We start from the raw sequence: 22,300 nt of genomic DNA on the forward strand, positions 1-22,300 counted from the left end.
CTTAATGTCACCTGATATTTGCCATGTTGTTTTTTTTGTTTGTTTTAAAAATATATATTTAGTACCCTGTTTGAGACTCTGTTTTTGCTTTGCAATAATTTATTGCCACATATATTAGCAATTAATGAAAAACACATCCTTGTAGCAATGAATGAAAGGGGTTGTTTTGAAGCCATAATATCTGAATTTAGTTACGACTACATTTCATATATTTACAATATACTAATCTTTTAACATCTTATCAAGCTAAATATTTAATCTTTTTATTTCTACTCATTCACAGTGTGGTACTCATTCATTGTACCACACTGCCAGCTTTCTTATCCAACTTGTAAATCTTACACTGAAAAGTAGATGTCAAAAACATAATACTTAACAAATAATATAACAATGCTCCTGACTCTAAAAGATTGTTTTGCCCACAGTGTTTTTTCCCCCCCTACAGACTGACATAGACCTCTACCACTGCACTGGTGGTTCTCAGGTGGTTTAACTGCTTCTCCTGACAGGATGAGATGCAGTAGTGTAACACCCTGAAGCAATAACAGTAAGAGTTAACCGTTTGTGGCCAGGAATATAGTTATAAGTCTTAATAAAAGTAATCAGGCTGACCTCAGAAGTTTCTCTCTCTTCTCTCACAGTGTTAGCTCTGTACAAATATTATTTATCTGCATGTGTGGGCATTCTACATGTACAATGACAATAAAGGGCTATTTCATTCTTTTTTGGCACTGGCACCTCTCAGATGTGGGGTCCTTGCAGTTGAGCGGATATTTAAGCTCAATGACGTCACCATTCCTCTCGCGCAGGAGGTCCTGTTGTTCAGTGTAATACTGCACCAGCTCGGCCAGTGTGGCGAACTTCTCGCCTCCATACAGGTCATAGTAGTCACCAGTGTTCTGGATCTTAATGTGGGTCACCTCATCCTTACGCCTGACGGGAGAAGAAAAAAAAAAAAAAAAAAAAAGAAAAGAAAAAGAGGAAATTCAGTCAATTATCATTTATTTATCATGACTGTAAACAGCAGTAGACTCACTCCAAAGTAGTATTTTTTTCTCTGTGGAATTTTCCCTTTCACTGGTTCCCCTGCAGACATGTAGGCACCAAACACATAAACAGCCACCTACACAAATACAGAGTATATGCTCATCGGGAAAAGGACGGTCAGAGGAGGATGGGGGAAGAAAGAAAGAAGAAGAAGAAAAAAAACAAACAAAAAAAAAAAAAACCCTCCCCCAAGCATTAATGCATATAAATTATAAATCGTCCAGCTTATCAAGTAAGCCGTTCCTATTTTAAGATCTAAAGAGTGCAATCATTTCACCTGTCTCCTTTATTTTCCTGCACTTATCTACCAATTGTATCACTTACCAAACTGGGGCTTTTTCAAACTTAAACACGTTGTTTTATATAGCAAAAGCTTTTAAATGACAAATATACAATTCAATAAGCAGTTTTGATAAGCCATGTCAAGATAATTAAGACTAGGAACACCACAAAACTGCAAATAACTGATGCATTTAATCTCAAATCAAACATTTTTGACTTATCTTCTCAGCAAGCATGATCTTTTTTTTTTTTTAGTTAAATCCTGTAGTTTTCATATCCATTTGGAGGAAGGCTGTACTGTGATTGCAGGAACGAAACGCATGCAGCTGGCAAGTTTAAATACTGATAAGCCACAAAACATTTGGTACCACTTTGCATATTCAAAGTCCTCTGGCTGGTTTGAATAGGTACATATGAATGTGAATGCACACTGACTCACACAGACACATATGCTGTACTGATCTATAATACATCTTCCTGAAAGCAAGTGAAGAAGAAATAAAAAAAAAAAACTAAAAAAAACACCTCAGCTGATAAATGTACTTTGTAGATGGCAAATGGTAAAGCAGATTTACATAACAGTGATTCAGTCCAACAGTTTTTCCCAAGAGAGAAACAAAACATTTTGTAAACATATTAAGTAGGACAACACACACACATGCACGCACACACACACACACACACACGCTCACAACGCCCCCCCCCCCACCACCAGATTTAGGGACCACAGGGGAGTTAGTCAGGCAGTACAGACCATCTATCTAATCTGCAGGTCGAGATGCAGCAGTCTCTTCTCTCTTTCAAAATGATTATCAGTTAATGGTCATATCAAATAGCACAAAGCCCATTTCCCTCCATCACTTTTTTGTTGTGCTAATGAATTTTACATTCCTTTTTTCTTTCTTTCCATCCTCCCACTCAACATATCATTAATCCTATCCTCCATTCTTGTATTTATCTGTCCCATAATCTATCCTTCCCTCCACTCCCCTCTCTCAGTGTGTCCTGGTAATTGCTTCATGGCTCTATTAGTGGCTGTTGGCAGGATGCCACAGGTCTATAGCTGCGTTACAGGCCCCTCCTCAACTCTCCGGCCAAAGCCTCCTGTTCTCTAAGAGTTTAACACCATTAACTCTGTAATGAGGCAAACGCATCCTAACACATTTTCATTCTCTTCTCTCAAAATCTGACATTGTTTAAGAAATCCATATAAGTCATAAATGCTTTGGTCATTTCAGTGATCAGGACAGAATTTGTTTTGTTTCTGGATCACTCCAGTCTGTTCCAGTACACATTAACCAACACTGTCACCATTCTGACAGGAGTACATGCATAATTACAGTTGCTGGCATTCACAACCATAACATTTATTGCCATTAAGTAGTAACTCTGAACACCTGACAAATACAGCATGAATTATTAGGTACATCAGCAAATGTGCAAATTATGTCAGGTCGCATCCTGATGCAGAAGAACAAATAAGAAATTTGATTAAAACTTCCAAAACGCATCGGATGGTTAACGATCCAGCAGTAGAAGACAGCAGTTACGTGCAAGCTAGCAAGCTGGTGCCCATATCCTCAACGCATCATGCACAGCTATTCTAAAGACAGTCTCCTACTGCTGCTGAACACAACTGAAAACTGTTTTTAATCTTCATTTTATCAGGTTCATTTACATGTAAAGAAATGAAATGATTATTTATTTTAAAAATATTTAAAAACAAAAACAAGCATGCAGGAAAATCAAAATGAAAAGTCAAGGAGAATTAAACCAACTAAATGTTTATTATCCAATTTAAATGCTAAATCAGTGTGTCCAACAACATGTCCTACCTGTGACCTGGAAATGCATCTTACTGAACAATCCATTTGATACATCACAGGTGATGTATACAAGAGGTGTGACAGATGGACTCTAAATAGAAAAGGATTGCTCAGTAAAGGCTGTATTAGTCATTTAAAATGATCCGCTGCGATTTTAATGCCTGTACGTTTCAGCGTTATGGTAAAAATGGTAAAAGATTCAATGCCAGCAGAGTCTCACAGTGTGTTGCACTTCAAATTTAACAAAGTAAATGTATCATCAACACTGTTAAGCTTATGTGACAGATCATGAAATCCAGCAGCAAGTTGCAACAAAACAATGGAAGGTTGAAGTAGCCATGTCACATGACTCAAAGCAACGTCAGTTAAAAAGAACAGATCAGAAGCATCGATTTCTCATCGTGTTAAATGCTCTGCTCCTGCTTTCTCGTGTCTCGGATGGAAGGTGAGGAGAGCAATGCAAAAATGCAAAGAGAGGATAGCATACATGGAAGTACACTAATGCACCTCAATTTCAATGAGTGATTTTTGCTGTTTTTTTCCCACTGACCTAATAACCTAACATCAAATATAAAACGGGCAGTAACACAACTCATTTTGTTTATTTGTTTTGTTTTTTAAGCTCAGAGTGAAAACTAAACTAGGAAAGAAGGATTAAAAACATTTGTAACAACAACAAAAACAACGCTATGCATGATCCAAGCTCCCGAGCAGCAAACATTACTGACCAATTTACCAAATTATCCCAAAAATACAGAATATTTAGCTTTTAGTCAGATGACAAAATACATAACCTTTACAATCTTTAACTCACCGACTCAGCATATATACACACACACATAGTGAGTCACAGTAAAATTTAGTAAGTTTGATTTAAAGCTTGATTAAAATTGCATTTAAGCTGCACCAGAATCCCCTTTTGCTGAAAACACAGAGAGCATGCAACATGACAGTGCCCTTGATTATGCTATGCGCCGGTTTACATGGAGGGAACCCAAGTGAAAGCACAAAGACACATGATTTGCACTTCCTCTACATCTGATCACCACATTGTTAAACTGCAGCTTATTAACAACCAGAGCTGCTACCAGATCACAATACTGCACATGTGCAGTATTAGTCTCCATATTCTAGCCACACCACTGCATAAAAGTGAAGGGTTGTTTTTTTTTTTTTTTTAAATATAAATAATATATAAATCAGTTTTTCTAAACTAATACACTGACAAGATGAAGTCCACAAAACACAGACAACTGAGAAATGGACTACTTAAAAACCACATACTTATCCATCTGCAAAGCCTAGGACATAAATTATTGCTTGTTTGCCCTAAAGCTATTCCAAGCAATATTTTTGCACTAATAGATCCTGACACTTCTGAGAAATCTCTTTTAAAGTACACTTATCAACCTGAAGTTGATACAGTTTTGGCCTCTACTTCAGTTCCTCTTTATGTGTTTTTCAGTACAACTACACCCTATTAACCAGACTTCTAAAAGAAAAAAAAAGGAAAAAAAAGACAAAAACAAATATGTCCCAAAAAGAATTTCAGTATTTAAGCATCTTCTACATCTCGAGACTGTCCCAACAGAGAAAAAACAAAACAAAACAAAACCCACCATAGCAGAGTGACTTGTAACAACTGAGAAACCTGCCTGTCAGCCTACATTTTCATAAGCAGGAAAAGGTATCCAAGCTCAAAGACAACCTCTAATATTTGAGCATATGGACAACAATCATTTCTACTACTGGCAGTTCATAACAGCTATCGCTGGACTAAACAATAGCTATACTTCCACTGCAATTAGGAAGGTGAAGTCTAAACACGAGCTGAGGAAGTAAGCATCAATAATTCATGAGTAGACAGCATCCTTATGGTATTGTATATGGAAATGCTAAAAACGGCTCCAACAGCAGTCTCGGCTGTCGCGTCACTCTCTGTGCTGACCTGCATGTCTTTTTCAAACTTTTAAGTCTCCAATATTAACGGAGGGTGTTAAACCAGGCAATCTCATGAAGTGAGAAAGAACATTAGTACAGAGACCTGCTGAAAAGATCGTTTTCCCCATGCTGACTAAATATAGTGTGAATATTTTTCTTCTGCAAATGCAGTTAAAATTCACAGATTGGTATCCACAACAATAAATGGTGAAATGCTACTTGAACTTGACTATAAATAGCATGGATGCAGTGGAAACACATCTGAGTAAACCCAGGCTAGAATTACATAACACAGAGGCTTGAAGAAAATCCAGTCGCTCTCTGTGGTAATCTGCCCTGCAAAAATTCTCTCTTAAGATTGCCCTTAAAATTTCTCCTTGAGTTCTTTAGAGGCTATAAAGAGCATGAAAAATGATGGAGAAAACTTGACCAGACTTTTCTCCTTATAAAGTTTGCCTCGTATATAAATTAAGGCCAAACTTTTTCCATCGCAAACTTTCCCCATCTTTGAATTTTCTGAAACTCTGAGCTGATTACATTTTCAAAACCCTCAAAGAGCTCTTATTAGCGTTTTAGACTTCAGAGAAGCGGCTATGTCCGACCCCCTCCTTCTTATGTTCACCTCGTGGAACAGAGTAGATGGGAGAAAGGGGAGAAACGAGGAGATGATGTTCGGAGGGAAAGATAAGCAGGGAGGGAGGGATGGACCTCAATATTCATATAGTTATAGATGCCAAGACTGACTATTACGATAATCAGACATGAGTCATTATGGCCTTTCCAGGCAGCTACATTTGGTTCTCTCTGGGGTTTTTTGTGCGATTCATCTAAAAATTAGCACAAGCTTGCACAGTCATATTTTGTAATAAACACAAAATAAACCTTTATTCCCATTTCTAATATTTTCTGCATTACTTAAAAATGTTTTTATGTTTTAGATGAACTTCAAGTGAAACAATTAACTCAATTTCATACTTTGTTTTGTGTATTGCATTCAACATATAGTATAGTGAGATCAGTAGGTGGCAAACAAGCAGCTTTTTTTTTTCTTTTTTAAATTGTCAAGTGTTTTTATTGTGAAGTTACACAGACTCTTCCTTGCCCTTAGTTCAAAGTGACCTACCTTCCGTAGCAGGTGGTGAGTCTCTGCAGCTTGGCCACTTGACCTCTTTGTGCATACATCTGTGTTTAAGTCTGTCAAGATCACAAGCTGCGGCTACAACTTACTCCACCGACCTTCCTGTGTGTGACATTTACTACAACCTCACCGCAAACACAAACCACAGGCAGCGAAGGTCAAAGCCTTAATAGGCCCCTCACTCTTTAACATCTTTTAAAAGCCACTGCCTGTCTAACTACCCCGTTTCCCTTTCATCTGTTTTTCTACATTTCATTCTCCCTCTTACTCGCTCACACACTCTCCCTTGCCTAATGTCACTGCCAGCTACAGTCACAGTAACAAATGCGTCTGGGCTTTCTTCCAAGAGCTTGGCCGACTGATCCATCTCTTAAAAGCTTCCGTTGCCAAGGAAGAGCCACTCTTCAAACTCTCTCTTCTTCTGTCTCAGTTTGTTTCCTGCTCTCCGTAATCACCACAGCATGTAGTGCACAGTTTATTTACCAGAAACTCCACACCACACATACTACACACAGTGGTTCTTAAAGAGATTAAGAGAAATAAGGCGTGAGTGACAAGTTTGAGTGAACACTTTTCTGTGCTTGTCTAACTCACTTTAATTTAAGCCTGCTGTCCAAAATTAAGATTTTCTGGTTGTGTAGTGTCAAAATTGACAAAAATCACACCATGGAAAGTGTTATCCAACATGTTCTTAGAAACACTTGCGCAAAACAACTCCCGTTTGATACAATTTCTCTACCCACAGGCGAAATGTGGAGTCACTTGCTGAGACACCAGTTTCTGAGACTCTTCTCAGAAAAGCCTCGTCTCTCCTGAGAATTTAACATCCTACATTTTTCAGACCAGTGCAGTGTTACGTCTTATTCTCAGGCTGAAAACTGACCAGTACAATTCTCGCTGAACCGAGCACCTTACCTTTGCACTCCTGAGGTTTGTTTGTGTAATTTTTGATCATGTAGTCACACAGGCTTAGTTATTTTTAGACATGGCTAGATTGCCTTTAAATCACTGTGCATTTCCTCACTAGCCCCTGTCAAACACCATAATCAGTGTTTTCCATAGATAATCACTTGCCTCTCTAATCAACCAAGTAGCTTGTCCATATGACAGGAGACCCATGCATTTGAGGATTTAACTTGGTACTGTTGAGAACACTGAGGTTAAGTGGGGAGCACAGATACATTTACCTGACAGAGAGGGTAAAATCCCCTGGGTTGCTCTTGCTCGGCCGGGCCAGAAAACTGCCGTGGACTCCCCGGGTCAACAGGAGCTGCTCTGCCTCGATTCCGGTAATGTTGGGGTGAAACCACCTAAATATTTGTGCACAAAGAAATGGCAAAAAACAAAAGACTAATCAGTGCATATATAACTGCCATACATATTCGAGTATTTTACATCAAAAACGTTGATGGACTTGCAGTGCTTTACCTCCATTGGTGTACAGACCTGTTATATAGAGTGGTCAAAATGGATGTACTGTAAAACTGGCTTTTGCCTACAACAGTTTATACAACACTGTACAAAAACTCTATTGATTCATTCAGCTATGTTTTATATGACTGCTTTCTGCTATCATGACACTGGTGGACTAGCATACAGTGTGCCTTATTTAAAAAGTACACGTTCTTCCTTGATGAGTCAATGAATACATACAAACTGTATGTCCTGTTCTGGTTTGAAAAGGAAGGACACCAAAGTTTACAGTTCTGCAAAGCCAAAGCTAATAATTGCATGTTACTTCCTCTCTTGCCAAACATGACAGGCAAATATTTATCCCGACCATTTCTCAGGTACAGTTAGAAGAAAAATGATCATGAACACTTTGGGTTCACCATGATTGCAGAATTGATTTCTAACAGGAATACAACATGTAGTGTGGGCTTCACCTTAGGTGGCAATATGGAAATAGTTTGGCTGAACACAAATATACATTTCATGCTTCTTGAACTCACAGTGTAATCAGTCAGTGAGCACACTGGAAAAAAGTAAACTCTTGAATTTAGTGACTCGTAAAACCCCCACTAATAACAACCACCACCATCAGATGTTTCCTGTTGTTGCTTTTGAAACCATTTCTGGAATATTTTTGATTAAACATGTTTCTTCAGCTTATGTCACAACATGTGAACTGGGTTATGTTCAAGCTTAAGAGTACAAACATTTTCTTCTTTTATAACCAATGTGTACTTGGGGAAAAAAAAAAAGAAAAGAAAAGAAAAAGATCTTTTACGGTTTAATTACTAGTTCTGTTGCTGATTACAAGGCCCTGAAGTATCCTCAAAGCATGATGCTTCCTCCATCATGCTTTGCATTTAAGATGAGATTTAAGTGTTAATGTGTAGCATAACTTCAACTCTCTCATCTGTTCATGGAACACATCCAAGAAAGGTATGAAATAATTCAGTTTATTTCTAGAGGTGTGATTTCCTTTGTAGGTTTTGTCTATCAAACATTTCTTATTCTGATATCGTACTGAATATTCTCCACTTGTAGACAGTTTGCCTTTTTCTTAGTGATTAATACGTCGGTTGTTAGAAATGCATTTGCAGCCTTTTGCAGTTGTGCATTTCAATAACGCTTCATCTAATACCTCTGAAAGTTGTGATCGATGCACCAAACCTTTTTGTTAAGGAAAGCAGACTTTATAAACAAATGAAAAATACAACTCCTTATGTGTCATTAGTATTAAAGAGGCAGTGAGAAGGTAGTGCCGTAATGTCCCAGTGAATGGCTGTATATCAGCTGTGTGGATTTAGAGCCCATGTTTAAGCAGGGATCATTGGGTTAAACCTCCCCAACTAATGTGTGCCATTGCCGGCTAATCCAACGCACCACTAGCCATCCAGGACTGCATTATTGTATCAAAGTACAGAGAGCTGACAAAACTGACATGAAATAGAATAAATAAACAGTACTTTGTGGTCCATCATGGGTGACACAAAAAATTGCAGTGGTTCAGTGACATAATCGCTTTTATAAACAGGCTCCAAAAACCGTGCCATTTTCAGAAATGTCAACACATTTGGCAAGAGCGTAAAAGCTCTCCAAACTTCACTGATAACAACGTCATTCTCTTCCTATAATACATGAAATTCATTTCTCAGCCCACAAACTACTAATACATGATCAGAGGTTGAGCAACGAAAACTGGCACACAGGTACAATCTCATCTGGATTAGATATTAAAAAAAAACAACTTTCCAAAATGAGTATGAATCCTAAAATAAAAAGGCATTTCACAAAAGTGTCACATGACTTCAGGTAGCCAAGATTTTGAAAATTATTGAAAAATGGTGATATCTATCACACGTCTTTGTCAATATATATTAATCTCTGCACTGTAGTTCAAGTCCCAGCAGACAATCTTTCAGTGCTATATAGTCAAAGGAGACATTCAGGAGTCAAGTCCTCCAAGAGAAACAACAGTGTCAAAACAGAGACCTCGTTACTTACAATAAAGTGAAACTGATTTATACACATGAATAAATTACCATTATTGTGCACATGATCTAGCACTTGGCAACAGTATAACCAAGACTTCCGGGCACGACACCAAAGGTTGTATATTAATACTTTGAAAACCAAGTGCTCTTCACTCCCACTGCACACAGAGAATATGAATTGGACAATCATTTAACTGCATTATTCCTGAGAAGATAATATCTGAAAGCTTTAACAGCGGGCGAGCATTTAGGCGTTGCCGTTTTTGTACACTGTATGACACAAACTCATGACAGTAGGATAAAAATAAAACTCATGTGTCAGCTCAGCAGATCTTGTGTCACCTGAGAGCGGCAAATACACATGAGAATACTTTTGTGGTCACTGCTATTGCAGGGTCTGAATCTCAGCTCGAGTTATGCGACACAGTGCTTTCTATTAATTTCCTTAATAACTTGAAACCACGGTAACGAGGATAGGTAAGCCTGCTCTTGGGGCTTTAGGCTTTACTAACTTGAGGAGAAAAAAAGTATCAAATTTAATACATTTTAAAAGGATGAAATTCCTTTTATACACAGTCTTAGATATTGATTTTTATTTAAGTCACGAAGTGAAACTGACAGCATCTACACCACAGAGTAGCCTGACCTGCTTTGACAGTGGAGAAACATGAGAAGAGTGTGGGAGAGACAGGTGGGGTGAGAAGCAGACAATACAGGTGCAGGGGTAATGATGCCAAATGTAAGGGCGTGATAAATGACAGAAACTAACAACCTTGTTGTTGTTGTTATTCTTGTGTATGTTGGGCGGGGTCTTCAATGTAAACAGACCAGTATGACATAAAAACCTAAAATTTATGAATTCATGTGAACAGAGACTCATGTCCAGTGAAAATGAGACCCTCAGCCAAGACCTGAACCTGACCACTTGCAGCTAACAGACCACACCAGCCATCTGACAGACATCTGACCCAGACTAAACCTGGCCTCCCTCTTTAACTTTACCAGGGGGCAAAGCAGCACTACAACACGTTCATGCTAGCAGACAGATCATAGGGGAGACTTTACAACTAACTTGGAAATGTTTACATGAGGATTTGTCATAAATACGTACAAGAGTAGAGGGTGAACTGGACAAGGCATTCCTTGTAGCATTAAATATCTCTGCAAGCCTATTGGGGATATTAAACATGGACAGACAGGAAATGACTCAAGGGCAGTGGGAGACTGATAAAAGTAATATCTGAAATACTTAACGTAGCACATTCATCTGGCCGAGTATGTTGTCTCCAGATAGCAAAAAAATAAATAAATATATTATAAACAGGAAAACTGTTACGGGCAACACAATAATGATATTCCCTTTTAAATATAATCAAACTTTCAGGCTAAAAGAGCCTATCTAGCCTATTTCATTTTTGCCTTCCTCCATACATGTTTGTCATGTACTGTTCAATTCAACAAAAAGTTGTTAGAACAAAACCTCAAAAAGACGGCCTAATTAACCAAGTTCTTTAATGTTTTTGGTACTGATGATAAAACACAGCACTGAACTGTTATGGTTGAAATTAGTCCAATAGATTCTTTTTTAAACTTTTTAAAACTTTAAATATATAAATAACAATATAAAAACTAACTATATCTCTGTGAATTATTTAGGCAACTATAGTAAACATACTTTCAGAATCAAAGCAATGACCCATTTATATGGATTAAATGTTGCACGCAGGAAAGACAGCTAAGGTTAAGACAGCACCCAGTCTTGAGATTGATCGACTCTTCCCAGCATCTTTGAGAACGCGTCAGGGGACCTCACTACACATATAGTATTTTTCACACAAATATTACTTGGGAAGGCTGTGCAAGTATGTATGGTGACTTATTTTAGGATTTTATTATTTTTATTTCTTTGGCCATCTAAGAATACAATGGATAATTCCCCCCACCCCCACTCTTGTTTTGAATATTCAGCTGCCCCTCTAGTGAGTCTCTCATCCTACTGTTAGTCTCCAGCTTCACCATACTGAACTACAGCTGGTGACAACAGCCTTTATACTTCCCTGGGGATCCGCTTAGAGAGCAATGCTAACCAGCAACTGCAGCAGGCTGAGAATTGGTTTATATATTGCTACAGAGACTGTAGAGCAGAACAAGAACGACAGTGGCCAGCTGGAGTCCAAGTTGCTGGAGCTGGAGGCCGTCAAATGTAATGTAAGGTAATGTAAAGTAAATGTAAGTGTGACTCACTTGACAGCTAAATATTTTTAATAATAACTTCAGAAAGTGCAGGAGTACATTTTTCATCTGTAATTCAAGCTTTCATTATTTTGTTACAAATTAGATTCCTTTAAAAAAAATTTTTTAAAAGCCTGTGGTTTTTGAGTGCGCTGGTAATTTTCCTTTTGCCATGAGAGTAAATTATTTGTAAGAGCATTTAACCAAACATTTTTGTATCATATCATGTTACTTATTTAGGGATGGGAATAGTTACAAGCAGAGCCGGCCAGTGCCTTTAGGTTACTAGAACGAGGAGCCAATAACAGGTCATGGGTGGTGGACAGATTTGTGGTATTGTTTTTAATCCTATGCAGATTTATACTGAAAATAAAATCAGTGGGACACAAATACCTTATGTCATTAATCCATTTCTAATCCATCAGAGCATGTCTGCAACTCCACAAGTTATCACAACAATAGAAATGGGCTGGACCAAATATCGCTAACAACAGAAGCAATTACAGCAGACTGTTCACTGTGCCAGGTTTACAGAGGCAAGAGTGCACCTCCCCCTCTGTGCTAATACAAAAAAAACCCAAAAACAATACAAAAACCCAAGACACAAACAATTCAACAACATTTGTAACAACTAGAGTGTACTTCTAACCTCTTAACTTCACATTGACACATTGCATCAGTTATGTCAAGGCAATATTGCATTTGTATGCACACATTAAAAAAAAAAGTTATTAACTGCCAGGTCTCCACATGCTTTCAAGTTTCCATGTTATACTTAAATTCTTTCTTCAATGCATTTAATTAATAAAAACTATAGATATAAAGGCATTATTAAAAGGAAGAGGATGTGCTAAAGCAGGGTTAGGGACATTCCTATTGAAAACAAAAAATAAATAATACAAGACAAGCTGAATGGGATCATTTCTGCCCTACCTCACCATTGTGGTCGAAGCTTGCCACAGCCCCTTGCTTCAGCAGCCTCAGAGCTTAGTAATCCAGCACTGGGCACTGTTACACAAGGGAGGGTGGGAGGGAGAGAAGGAGATATAGAGACGAAAGCGGGAAGGGTGTAAAAAAGTGTTAAAAGTGTTACTGGGTTAGACTGAGTGAGACAGAGACGACAGAAGTGGAGGGGGTGCTTTGTAAGAGTGTGTGAGAGAGAGAGTGAGAGAGATAATGTGCAAGAGGAAGAGTAGACAAGGGGGAGGGGGGCTTTAATCTGGGATTTGGATGAGCATGAGCGGGCCTGATACCAGCACCCGTCAGTGCTATCAGCAGCCCCACGTCCCCACCCCCTCTTCCCTCCTTTGCCACCTTAGATGAACGTGACAGGCACTAGCTGACTGTAGGGCTGCCACGATTTGTCGACTAGTCACGATTACGTCGACTATCAAAATCGTCGACGACTGATTTAATAGTCGACGCGTCGTTTGAAACTTTGTACGATCACAAAAGACGCAGGAATAAGTGGCAGGATTTAAGAGTGTAATAACGGACTGAAACAGAAGATGGCAGCATTGCATGTACAAGGATGTCAGCTACCGTTAAACCCCGAAGAAGAAGAAGAAGCTGTGTCCCAGAATTCATAGCGCGGCCCAGCGCAGTTTCCAACAATGGCGGCAGCTAGTTAGTTTTAATGTTACTCTTATTATTCTTTCTGGGTCACAAAATAAACGTTTAACATATTTTCAGGCGAGAATGTAGCTGTGTAAACCTCAAATATCTGCTCAGTTTATCAGGACACCACATATTTTCAAAAGCGCTCCGACGTTTTCGAAGACATCTGTTACCCACTAGCTCGTTAGCGAGCCGGGGGCTAGGCTCACTAGTGCCGTGAGAACACCGGACTCTCCGCAAATCGTTTTCAAACCCACCGCCGTCTTTCGCTACTCAGGTTAAATATGAGTCACTTAGATAACTTAAAATGTTATTGTTTGGCTTTTTTTTTTTAGTATTTTATTTGTTCCTGAGTAAATCAGTTTGTCTGAGATTAAAGTTATAGTTTTTACACAGCTGAATAAACGTCAAGCAGACTGCTGATTATCAGAAGTGTGAGATGCTCCAGAATATACTCCAGTGTCCTGTTATATTTTAGATAGCAAGGAGTTTATTAAACTTCACCGAAACAATCTGCAAATTTCATTAAAATTTAATAAACTATCATCTTGTCTTTATTTTTAGTTAGCACAGACCTTAAACACTTAAAGCTGTAAGCTAATGATAGTTATATAAGAGCAGATGCTGCTGGTGCAATAAGCTGTAGTTTTACGTCTAATGGATGATGATCTGATTAGTCGACTAATCGCAAAAATAATCGGTGACTAGTCGACTATCAAAATAATCGTTTGTGGCAGCCCTAGCTGACTGGTAAACCACCATCTGCCGTTCTCCCTTCAGTCTCACTTTCTGTGCCCCAGTTGTACCCTCAGAGGTCAGAGGGTCTCACGCTAGAGTTCACTCTGATCCTAAAGCTAATAGAGCCTTCTCTGGCTACGGGGTCCTCACCATCTTGTCTGAGGCTAAATACAACAGCTGTGTTGCCTGTGCCTGGAGATTAAACATGCCGTAGTTACACCAGATCATAGTTAGTCATCGCCAAGCTAAAGCCCTCAATCCAGCCAATTCAGCAGTATGCCATTAGCCTATTAATTTCACATGGGTGGGTCAGGAAGCTTTACACATGAGTTAGAAAATAAATGCAGAGAACAAAAGCTGCAGTTCAACTCTTAACTACCTTACAGTGAATTTTAGATTGTACAACAATCTGAAAGGACCTGTATAATCTGACTAAATCTACTTTAATTATTATCAGTCTAGTATCTGCAAATACTATTATGAATGCAAACTACTTGGGGTTAAACAAATAACCACCTAAAGAGTGACTAATAAAACAAAGCACCTGTAACCACATAAGCTGTTTTGGGAGTTTGTAAATATCATCCCAAAGACAAATTCATACTTTGCTCTGTTCACAGTGTATGTGGGATATGCAGTCAGAGCTATAAATGTGTGTGCAAAAACTACACACCATTTTAGGGGTTAGGTAGTCTAGTAGAAAACCATTGAGATTCAAAGCTGCCCAATTTATCTCATGAGATCCTAGTACTACTTTTCTTCTGATGCCCATAGATTCATGTTAAGTTTGAAGATTTAAAATGTACAAATGAAAGCATTAAATTACAGACACACTAGCAGAATAATGCGCAATAAAGTGCAAAATTATCTCCTGATCACAGCTTCTTACATACCAGAAGTATGTCAAATTGTAAATATCTTTCCAAGGGCCACTTTAAAACTGACAATTAAAAATGTTCATCTTTATACAATGTTAAGTCCCTGCTTTAAAAAAAGAAAAGAAAAAAGTATGTAATGGCCACATTGTTACAGTAGTACAGCACACATCTAAACTCAAGAGACTACTTCAAAGCAACTCCCCTACTAATGAAAAACAATGTCCCCAAAATTATGTTGTTTAAGATGAATTTATATAGGAGTGAATTCTGAAAAGTCTTGAAAGCAAACTCAACAGCATGCCGCGTCTATAAAGCCTTATCCATATTCTCTACCAGCCTCGTTCATGACTACAGGAGTGACTCAGGGCTTTCCAAGAATAGGATTGCCTTTGACAACCACCAGACGCCCCATTTCCCTGCATCTGGCCTTGGGCAGTGAGGAGAGGAGATACAACACAATGAGAATGAGATTTCAAATAGTCTGGTATATATCTGACGAGATGTCGACAGGAAAGTAGAGGTAAAAAGTGGTGGTACTGTGGGAGAGACGGGGGCAGCTGGGAGCTGCAGGTTAAGCCTTGGGCAGCTTGTGGGGAAACAAGCCTAGTGTGCATCCAGCCACCACTCTATCCTCTTACATAATGTCTCATGTTCAATATAGGCTATTTAAAGCATGCCTGTCTAGGCCTGCTGACAAAAAGGTGATATACTTAGTAGCCACAGTGCAGCATGAAAGCCTCTGCTAGGACTATATTGGTCACAGACAAGCCTGGGGTGTGGATTTTGGTAACACTGCAGTTATTTTTAGCCCTGCTGATGATCTGGAGTATTTACATGAGGTGAAAAACCCACTTCAATAATTCCCTTCTGTGTAGAACAAGTCCTTTCAATGTAGTAGAAAATGCAGAATAAGAAAAACTGTGCCCACGTATGAATGAAAAAAACAAAACAGCAACGTTACTTACACATACAAGCCAAAACATAACTCACTGATTACAAAATTGCCTGTTGTGATAAGCAAAACTGTTAAAAATAACTGAGGGCAATCATAATTCTCTAAGCACGCAAAAACAAGTTATACTGTAGCACAGGGGATAGAGTTTTACATCAACTAAATAGGACTTGGGAAGCTCTCGGTAAAAGCACCAAACATTAGTGGTTAATCAATAACTTGTGTTTTTTTCCACAGACATATGCAAGCCTCTTTTTTAAACCATATAGAAATCACAGAAGCAGATATGGAAGGCAATTACTATAATCACTAAATGCCAGATTTGTTACTGTGAACGGCAAAAAATATGTAGAAAAAGCAATTCTAAATGCCTCGCTTTTTATCTTTAAATAACAAAATGGTAATATAAAATGGTTTATGAGATATTCTCTCTCACGCTACAATAAAAGCAAACAAATTTAAAGGGGCTTAACAGTTTATAAGGTACTGCTCACTGGCTTGCTTTAGGCATTTATTCCAGAGGAAAATGTTATCAATCACAAGCTTATCATTTAATGCAAATGCAGCCTGTGTTGATACTTTGCTAAGATTTACTGCACCTCATTTTACTATGCAAAACCCAGGGAATGCTAGTTTAAATGTAATTCATGTTTAAGACCTGTAAGCTTGAAATAGGTTGGCGGTTAACACTACATAGATTCATATTGCACACACGACTTTCTGCATGTTTTAATCCACATTTGCTAATGTTCTACATGTCTAACAGACTGCAGGATCACTTGGCTGATAAGAAAATTGGTAACTGGTTGATATGCTCAGATTGAAATCTGTCCAAATTAAGACAAGCATAGCTAACACGACAGCAATGAACAGACATGTGGGATTTATCTTTCTATCAAATCCCCAGTTTGCTACAGTGTCAGTGTGAAACGTTATAGTTAGATGGTTAATATTAGTCAGAGGGGAGTCACTAACTAATCTTCTCCAGCTTACCTTTTACCAGAGAAAGCACTTTTTAACTGAATCATGAGATAAGCGTGACTAATATTCAAAGTCTGCTATCTACAGAGAGAAGTGGTAGCGGTGGTATTAACCTGATCAAAGCTGAGCTCGGATTTGCACAACTATGAGTCTGGGAGGAATGAGGCTCTGATACGTTAGACATCAAATATTTAGCATTTACCTAAAAAACAAAAAACAAAAAAAAAAAACAAAAAACATGTCCCTTCTGCTTTTTAAGCAGGTTACCCTTAAATGTGGGATTCAAAGACCGCAGGCATGTAATGTTTTGTCTAGTGTAGTCTATTAGCATTGTTTTGCGCCTGAATAAATGAATAAAATAAAAGCATGTATCTGGTTTTAAAGAAGAAAAAAAAAAAAGTGTGTTCAGAGCACTCATGGAAATGTTGGCAGTGCTATCTTATTCCTCCACATGGGCTGTTGTTTTCCTGTCGGCTTATCGAAAAAACTGACTCACTGTTCTCAGCTGGTCAAATGAGTTTCAGTGACAGACGAGGTCTGTTCCATAAACAAAAGAGGGGCAGAGGTGGTTTCCAATAGTGGAAAGAGTTTGCAACACAGACGCAACTGGCAAAACAGAAATGGAAGTGCGATGTAAAGTGATTCATCATTACATCTTTCTCTGGGCCCACAGTTATGCTGAACTCATTACAATGCCTTATGATTGTTAAATTTATGGTACAGTCACAATGAGGGACAGTACAGATCGTTCCTCTATGATTTAACCGCCACAGACCTGCAGTGAAATAATAACAAAATACATGGAAACTCCGGACCGCCACAATATTATTATGAACTAAAACCCTTCCTGATATGGGGTGTCGGAGTAATATCATCAACAACAGAGTGGGTTGGTTAGATGGCACGTATTGTAGTATTGTTCCCCTGTGGTATTTCAGCTCAGGAAGTTCAGAACAGAGCTGCGGAGCAGCAGTCATACACTGCAAAAACTCAGAATCTTAGCAAGTATATTAGTCTTGTTTCTAGTCAAAATAATCTTATCACAAGACAAAATGAACTAAAGGGTAACATCCCAGTAAGATATATTAACTTGTTTTTAGACAGTAGATCTTGAAACTATAAATTTTTCACTGTTCCACTGGCAGATTTTTCTCTTATTTCAGGCAAAAATATCTTGTATTAAGTGAAAAAAATCTGCCAATGGAACAAGTGAAAATTTTCTAGTTTCAAGATCCACTGTCTAAAAACAAGTTAATGTATCTTACTGAGATGTTACTCTTCAGTTGATTTTGTCTTGTTTTAAGTGTGATGAGTTTATTTTGACTAGAAATAAGACTTGCTAAGATTCTGAGTTTTTGCAGTGTATGTAGGACAACCAGCGGCAAGGCATAGAAACTGGCAGAGATAAAAACCGCTTTAACCTCAGTGCTCAGTGCTTTCTTCTCCTTCCTCTTAGCCTGGTGGCATTGACCTCTAGAGAAATTGGACTTAGTTGCTGCTAGTGTCCGCTAACTAACAATTGTTCATTATGATTTTTGCTAATGTCTGTAAAAATGCAAGAACTTGGCTGCATGAAAAATAATGAACTTGAGCCTAAAAACAGAAACGACAGCATTTTTTCCCCACCCGTGTTGACTGAAGAAATTAACTGGCTAGCACTACTGAAATTCTAGAGCATCACTAGACACAATCTATCCAAAACTAATTTAATCCAGTAATCCGAAGCATATTCAGTGTTTGGGATAAGAGTTAAATTTTAAAGTGAGTTACCAAACTATTACTTGTCTTTTGGTTCTATTTTAACTTGCAGACGTGGTTCATCTACTTTAAGTCTCCATGTGCGCACACGTTGTTTGGTTAAGCTCTTTATGTGTTTATTCAAAACCAAATAAATAACGAGGGGGGGACATCAAACTGAATGGACTCGCCAACATGACCGCAACAGTTTTTTTCCAAACTTTTCCAAGTTTACCATAGATTTCAATTTTACTCAACTGCTTATGCAAAGCTGAGACAAACACCGCACTATTATAAACAAAACTGTGCACGGTGTGTATATTCTCATACCAAGGTCTAACTAGAACTACAAGTGCAAGGGATGCAGGTGCTGCAACATCACCACCGCCATATTTTATTTAAGCAAAAGTTCAACTGTAATGGCTAGTAAATAATATATACTGAAGCATATAGTAGCAGTATGAAACATGAGTTAATATGAAACAAAGCATTAGACGGTTGGCCAAACAATGAAAAGGCAAACTGTGCACAGCTTTAACTCAAGCATGTTTCCACAGATCAGAGCAAATTTATCTTGTAGTGGCGTAGAAAATTATTCATGCTTTTCTACCTGAAAACCTGTGTAACTCAGCTTCAAGCTGTTCAGCCAGACTTCTGAAGAAAACCAGTTGTAACTTCCTGCTTACCAGTTTCTTTTAAAAGGCTACTCATGACCTATAAGGCTTTCCATGGCCCGATGCCAGAGTACAGTAATGAACTCTTAATTCCTTACTATCCAAAAAAAAGCCTCTTAGATCTGCTGGGCTAGTTCTGCTAGCCGTTCCAGAGTCCACATTAAGGTCAAAGGGTGACACAGTGTTTGTTGTACTGGCACCTCCACTTTAATGCAGTCTTCCAGTTAGTACTCAATCTGCCGAAAGAGTTTCTGCTTTGAAGTCCTATCTTAAGACAGTTTTTAAACACACTTGCCTTCTTGTTTGACAACAAGTTTTCTGTTTCCACAATACACCCATAATTTTTAGTTTCTTTTTTTATTTATTATTCTGCCTTTTGGATGTTTTGTAAAGTTATTTTATATGCTTAATTGTGTACTTGCATATTGCTCGTGTTTTTTCTTTTATTTCACTGATGGTTGTTTCTTACCGTTATGCTGCCTATGGACAGCACTTTGTGTTTGCAGCTTAGAAAAGTGCTGTACAAATGAAGGAGCTGGCTGTTCCCTCATTTCCCAAGAGGTCGCCACAGCGGATGGATCTGCATGTTAGCACAGATTTTCTGCCAGATGCCCTTTCCAACACAACCCTCCCATCTCTCCGGGTTTGGGACCGGTGCTAGTAATACACTAACTCATGCCTTCCCAAGACTGGGTTTGTGTCTCCTCATAGTCTCGAACGTGGAATCTTTCAAGTGTAAATACATTTTCTTCATTTTGAAAGTCTGCCACCAATTTAACATGATCCAACCTATCAGTATCAACAGTAAAATCTAGCTGCCAACATGGCATTTTCTTGATTCCACAACAGCCATCATGGGCAAACGAGGGGAAAAACAAAAATGTCAGCAGTCACCTTGTATAGAAAAGCTGTTTCCCCATCTCAAGTCTCTTATAATAGATTAATTTCTCGATAGTATGTGAAATGCCTCAAAAAAACCATAAGAAGAAACTGGAGAGGATCATCCATGAGCAAATCTAACACTTTGCATACAATAAACCCATTTGTTTTTATAGCCCTTAGTACAGCCTGCCTGCTGCAGTACTTAAATCTTCCCGTCTCAAGCCAGAGAAATCATTCAGGAGGATCTACAAATCATTACTAGTCCACAGATGTACATGTGATCCATATTATCCAGCCCAAGGGGGTTTTTTTGTGACATGTCTGCCTCAGTATTAATTCATGGAAAGCAGGCAATCCTGTCCCCATCAAACAGATTAGACTATAAAAGTCGCAAAGATCGTTACAGACAAATACTGTCAGTAAACTAACAACACACGTGTACAATTCACGTACACATTATTAAATCCACTTAGTAATCACAGCTGGCAAAACTTAACCTTTTGTTAGTTCTTTTTTTTCCTTCAAAGTTTAGACACAGCATTTTGATGAGCAGTTTCCTTACTGGTATCTCTCTATGTTTTAACCCAAACTCCCATTTGCTGTCGTCTTATATCGTTACCTTTTCCACTTCTGTCAGGATGGCACATTGTGATCTTTGCACGGTACCAACTCTGAGGGAGTATAGCAACAATTTCCTATATGTGTGAAGCCAATTTGTCTTATTGTGGACTGAACAACACCCAGATCTTTAGAAACATATTTAGCCTTTTTCAGCTTTGTGAATCTTTTCTACAATCCTATGAGAGTGTTTCACAAGAACTGCACACCTTCCATGCCTGTATTTATAGGAAAGGACACCTCTAGCACAACTGGCACTTCCAATCTTATTAATTAGATTACCTGACTCCATGTAGCTTTTAGAGAAACTCTTAAAACAAAAGTTCACTTATTCTTCCTCAGTCTGAACTGCCAGTTATTACCAAGTGTGTGCAATAAAGAGATAGCTGCCTCCACCAGTGTGTGAATGTGAGAGTGAATGAATAGTGGAATTGTAAAGCGCTTTGGGTGCCTTGAAAAGCGCTATATAAATCCAATCCATTATTATTATTATTATAATAAGGATTTGCTTTCTCGGAAACAAATGGGGAAAAAAATTGTAGTTCTAAAAACAAAATGAAAATGTGAATTACTATAACAGCCTGGAAACAGTGAGGTCCAGGCTTAGGAGCGTTATTTAACTGTAGCAGGTCACGAAATTTGATATAATTTCCAATTTCTTTTAAACATTTAAGCATTTCCAGGCGGGTTAGAGCAGTAAAATCGGTCTTATATCTCAGAGAAAACTCACATTTAAAACACAAGCCTATAATAGTTTCTTTGTATATAGTTGGAAAGGCGAGGCTTCAAGTAATAACGGGGTCTGTGGTACGGGGGGGAAAAAAGTTTAGGCGCCCTGCTCTCGAGCTGGCTGTCTCTCTATCGCTGACCGCTCGTGCAGTGATAATCTGAGAAGGCTCGCGCAGGCTCGCGCGGGCTGTGAAATATTACAGTGGGATTAGTGACAGTTTAAAAAGCAAACTCCAGCTCACCTGCGAGATGTCATAGCAGTCTCTGAAAGCTGTCAAGTGCCCTCAAACGTTCCCCTTCTGGCTCCGCGGAGTTGTTGTGAACACTGAGAGGATGTGTTGAACCTGCGTGCTGGGCTACACATAACTACCGACACGCCTTCCGGTTTTTACCTTCAAAACAAAGGCCTCATTTAAGGGACGGGGGCGTAAAAGGGAAACCCGGAGCGGATTCATTTTTATGTCTGGCTCTTGAACGTATATTACTTTTGAATTGCAATTTTATTTCGCCTTAAAAAACTGAGATTTCAAGCTTCCACTTCTCTTGTTAAAAAAAAATCAAATGATTTATTTATTTTATTATTTC

The 22,300-nt window shown here is 38.5% G+C and overlaps 1 protein-coding gene across 2 annotated transcripts in view; it reads right to left on the reverse strand.

The window, feature by feature from the left end:
* Positions 1-22,089, reverse strand: part of ptpn11b (protein tyrosine phosphatase non-receptor type 11b) — a 36,165-nt gene extending 14,076 nt beyond the window's left edge. For both annotated transcript variants that reach the window (XM_080899330.1, XM_080899329.1), the window contains exons 1-3: positions 21,958-22,089; positions 7,422-7,544; positions 739-933 (exon numbers count right to left, since the gene is read on the reverse strand). In XM_080899330.1, the coding sequence (XP_080755456.1) occupies positions 739-933; positions 7,422-7,544; positions 21,958-21,971 (332 nt within the window). In that variant the 5' untranslated portion in view covers positions 21,972-22,089. The remainder of the gene's footprint in view (positions 1-738; positions 934-7,421; positions 7,545-21,957) is intronic.
* Positions 22,090-22,300: the final 211 nt, after the last annotated feature.

Source organism: Rhamphochromis sp. 'chilingali' (assembly GCF_963969265.1).
Source record: "Rhamphochromis sp. 'chilingali' genome assembly, chromosome: 12".
NCBI lineage: Eukaryota > Metazoa > Chordata > Actinopteri > Cichliformes > Cichlidae > Rhamphochromis > Rhamphochromis sp. 'chilingali'.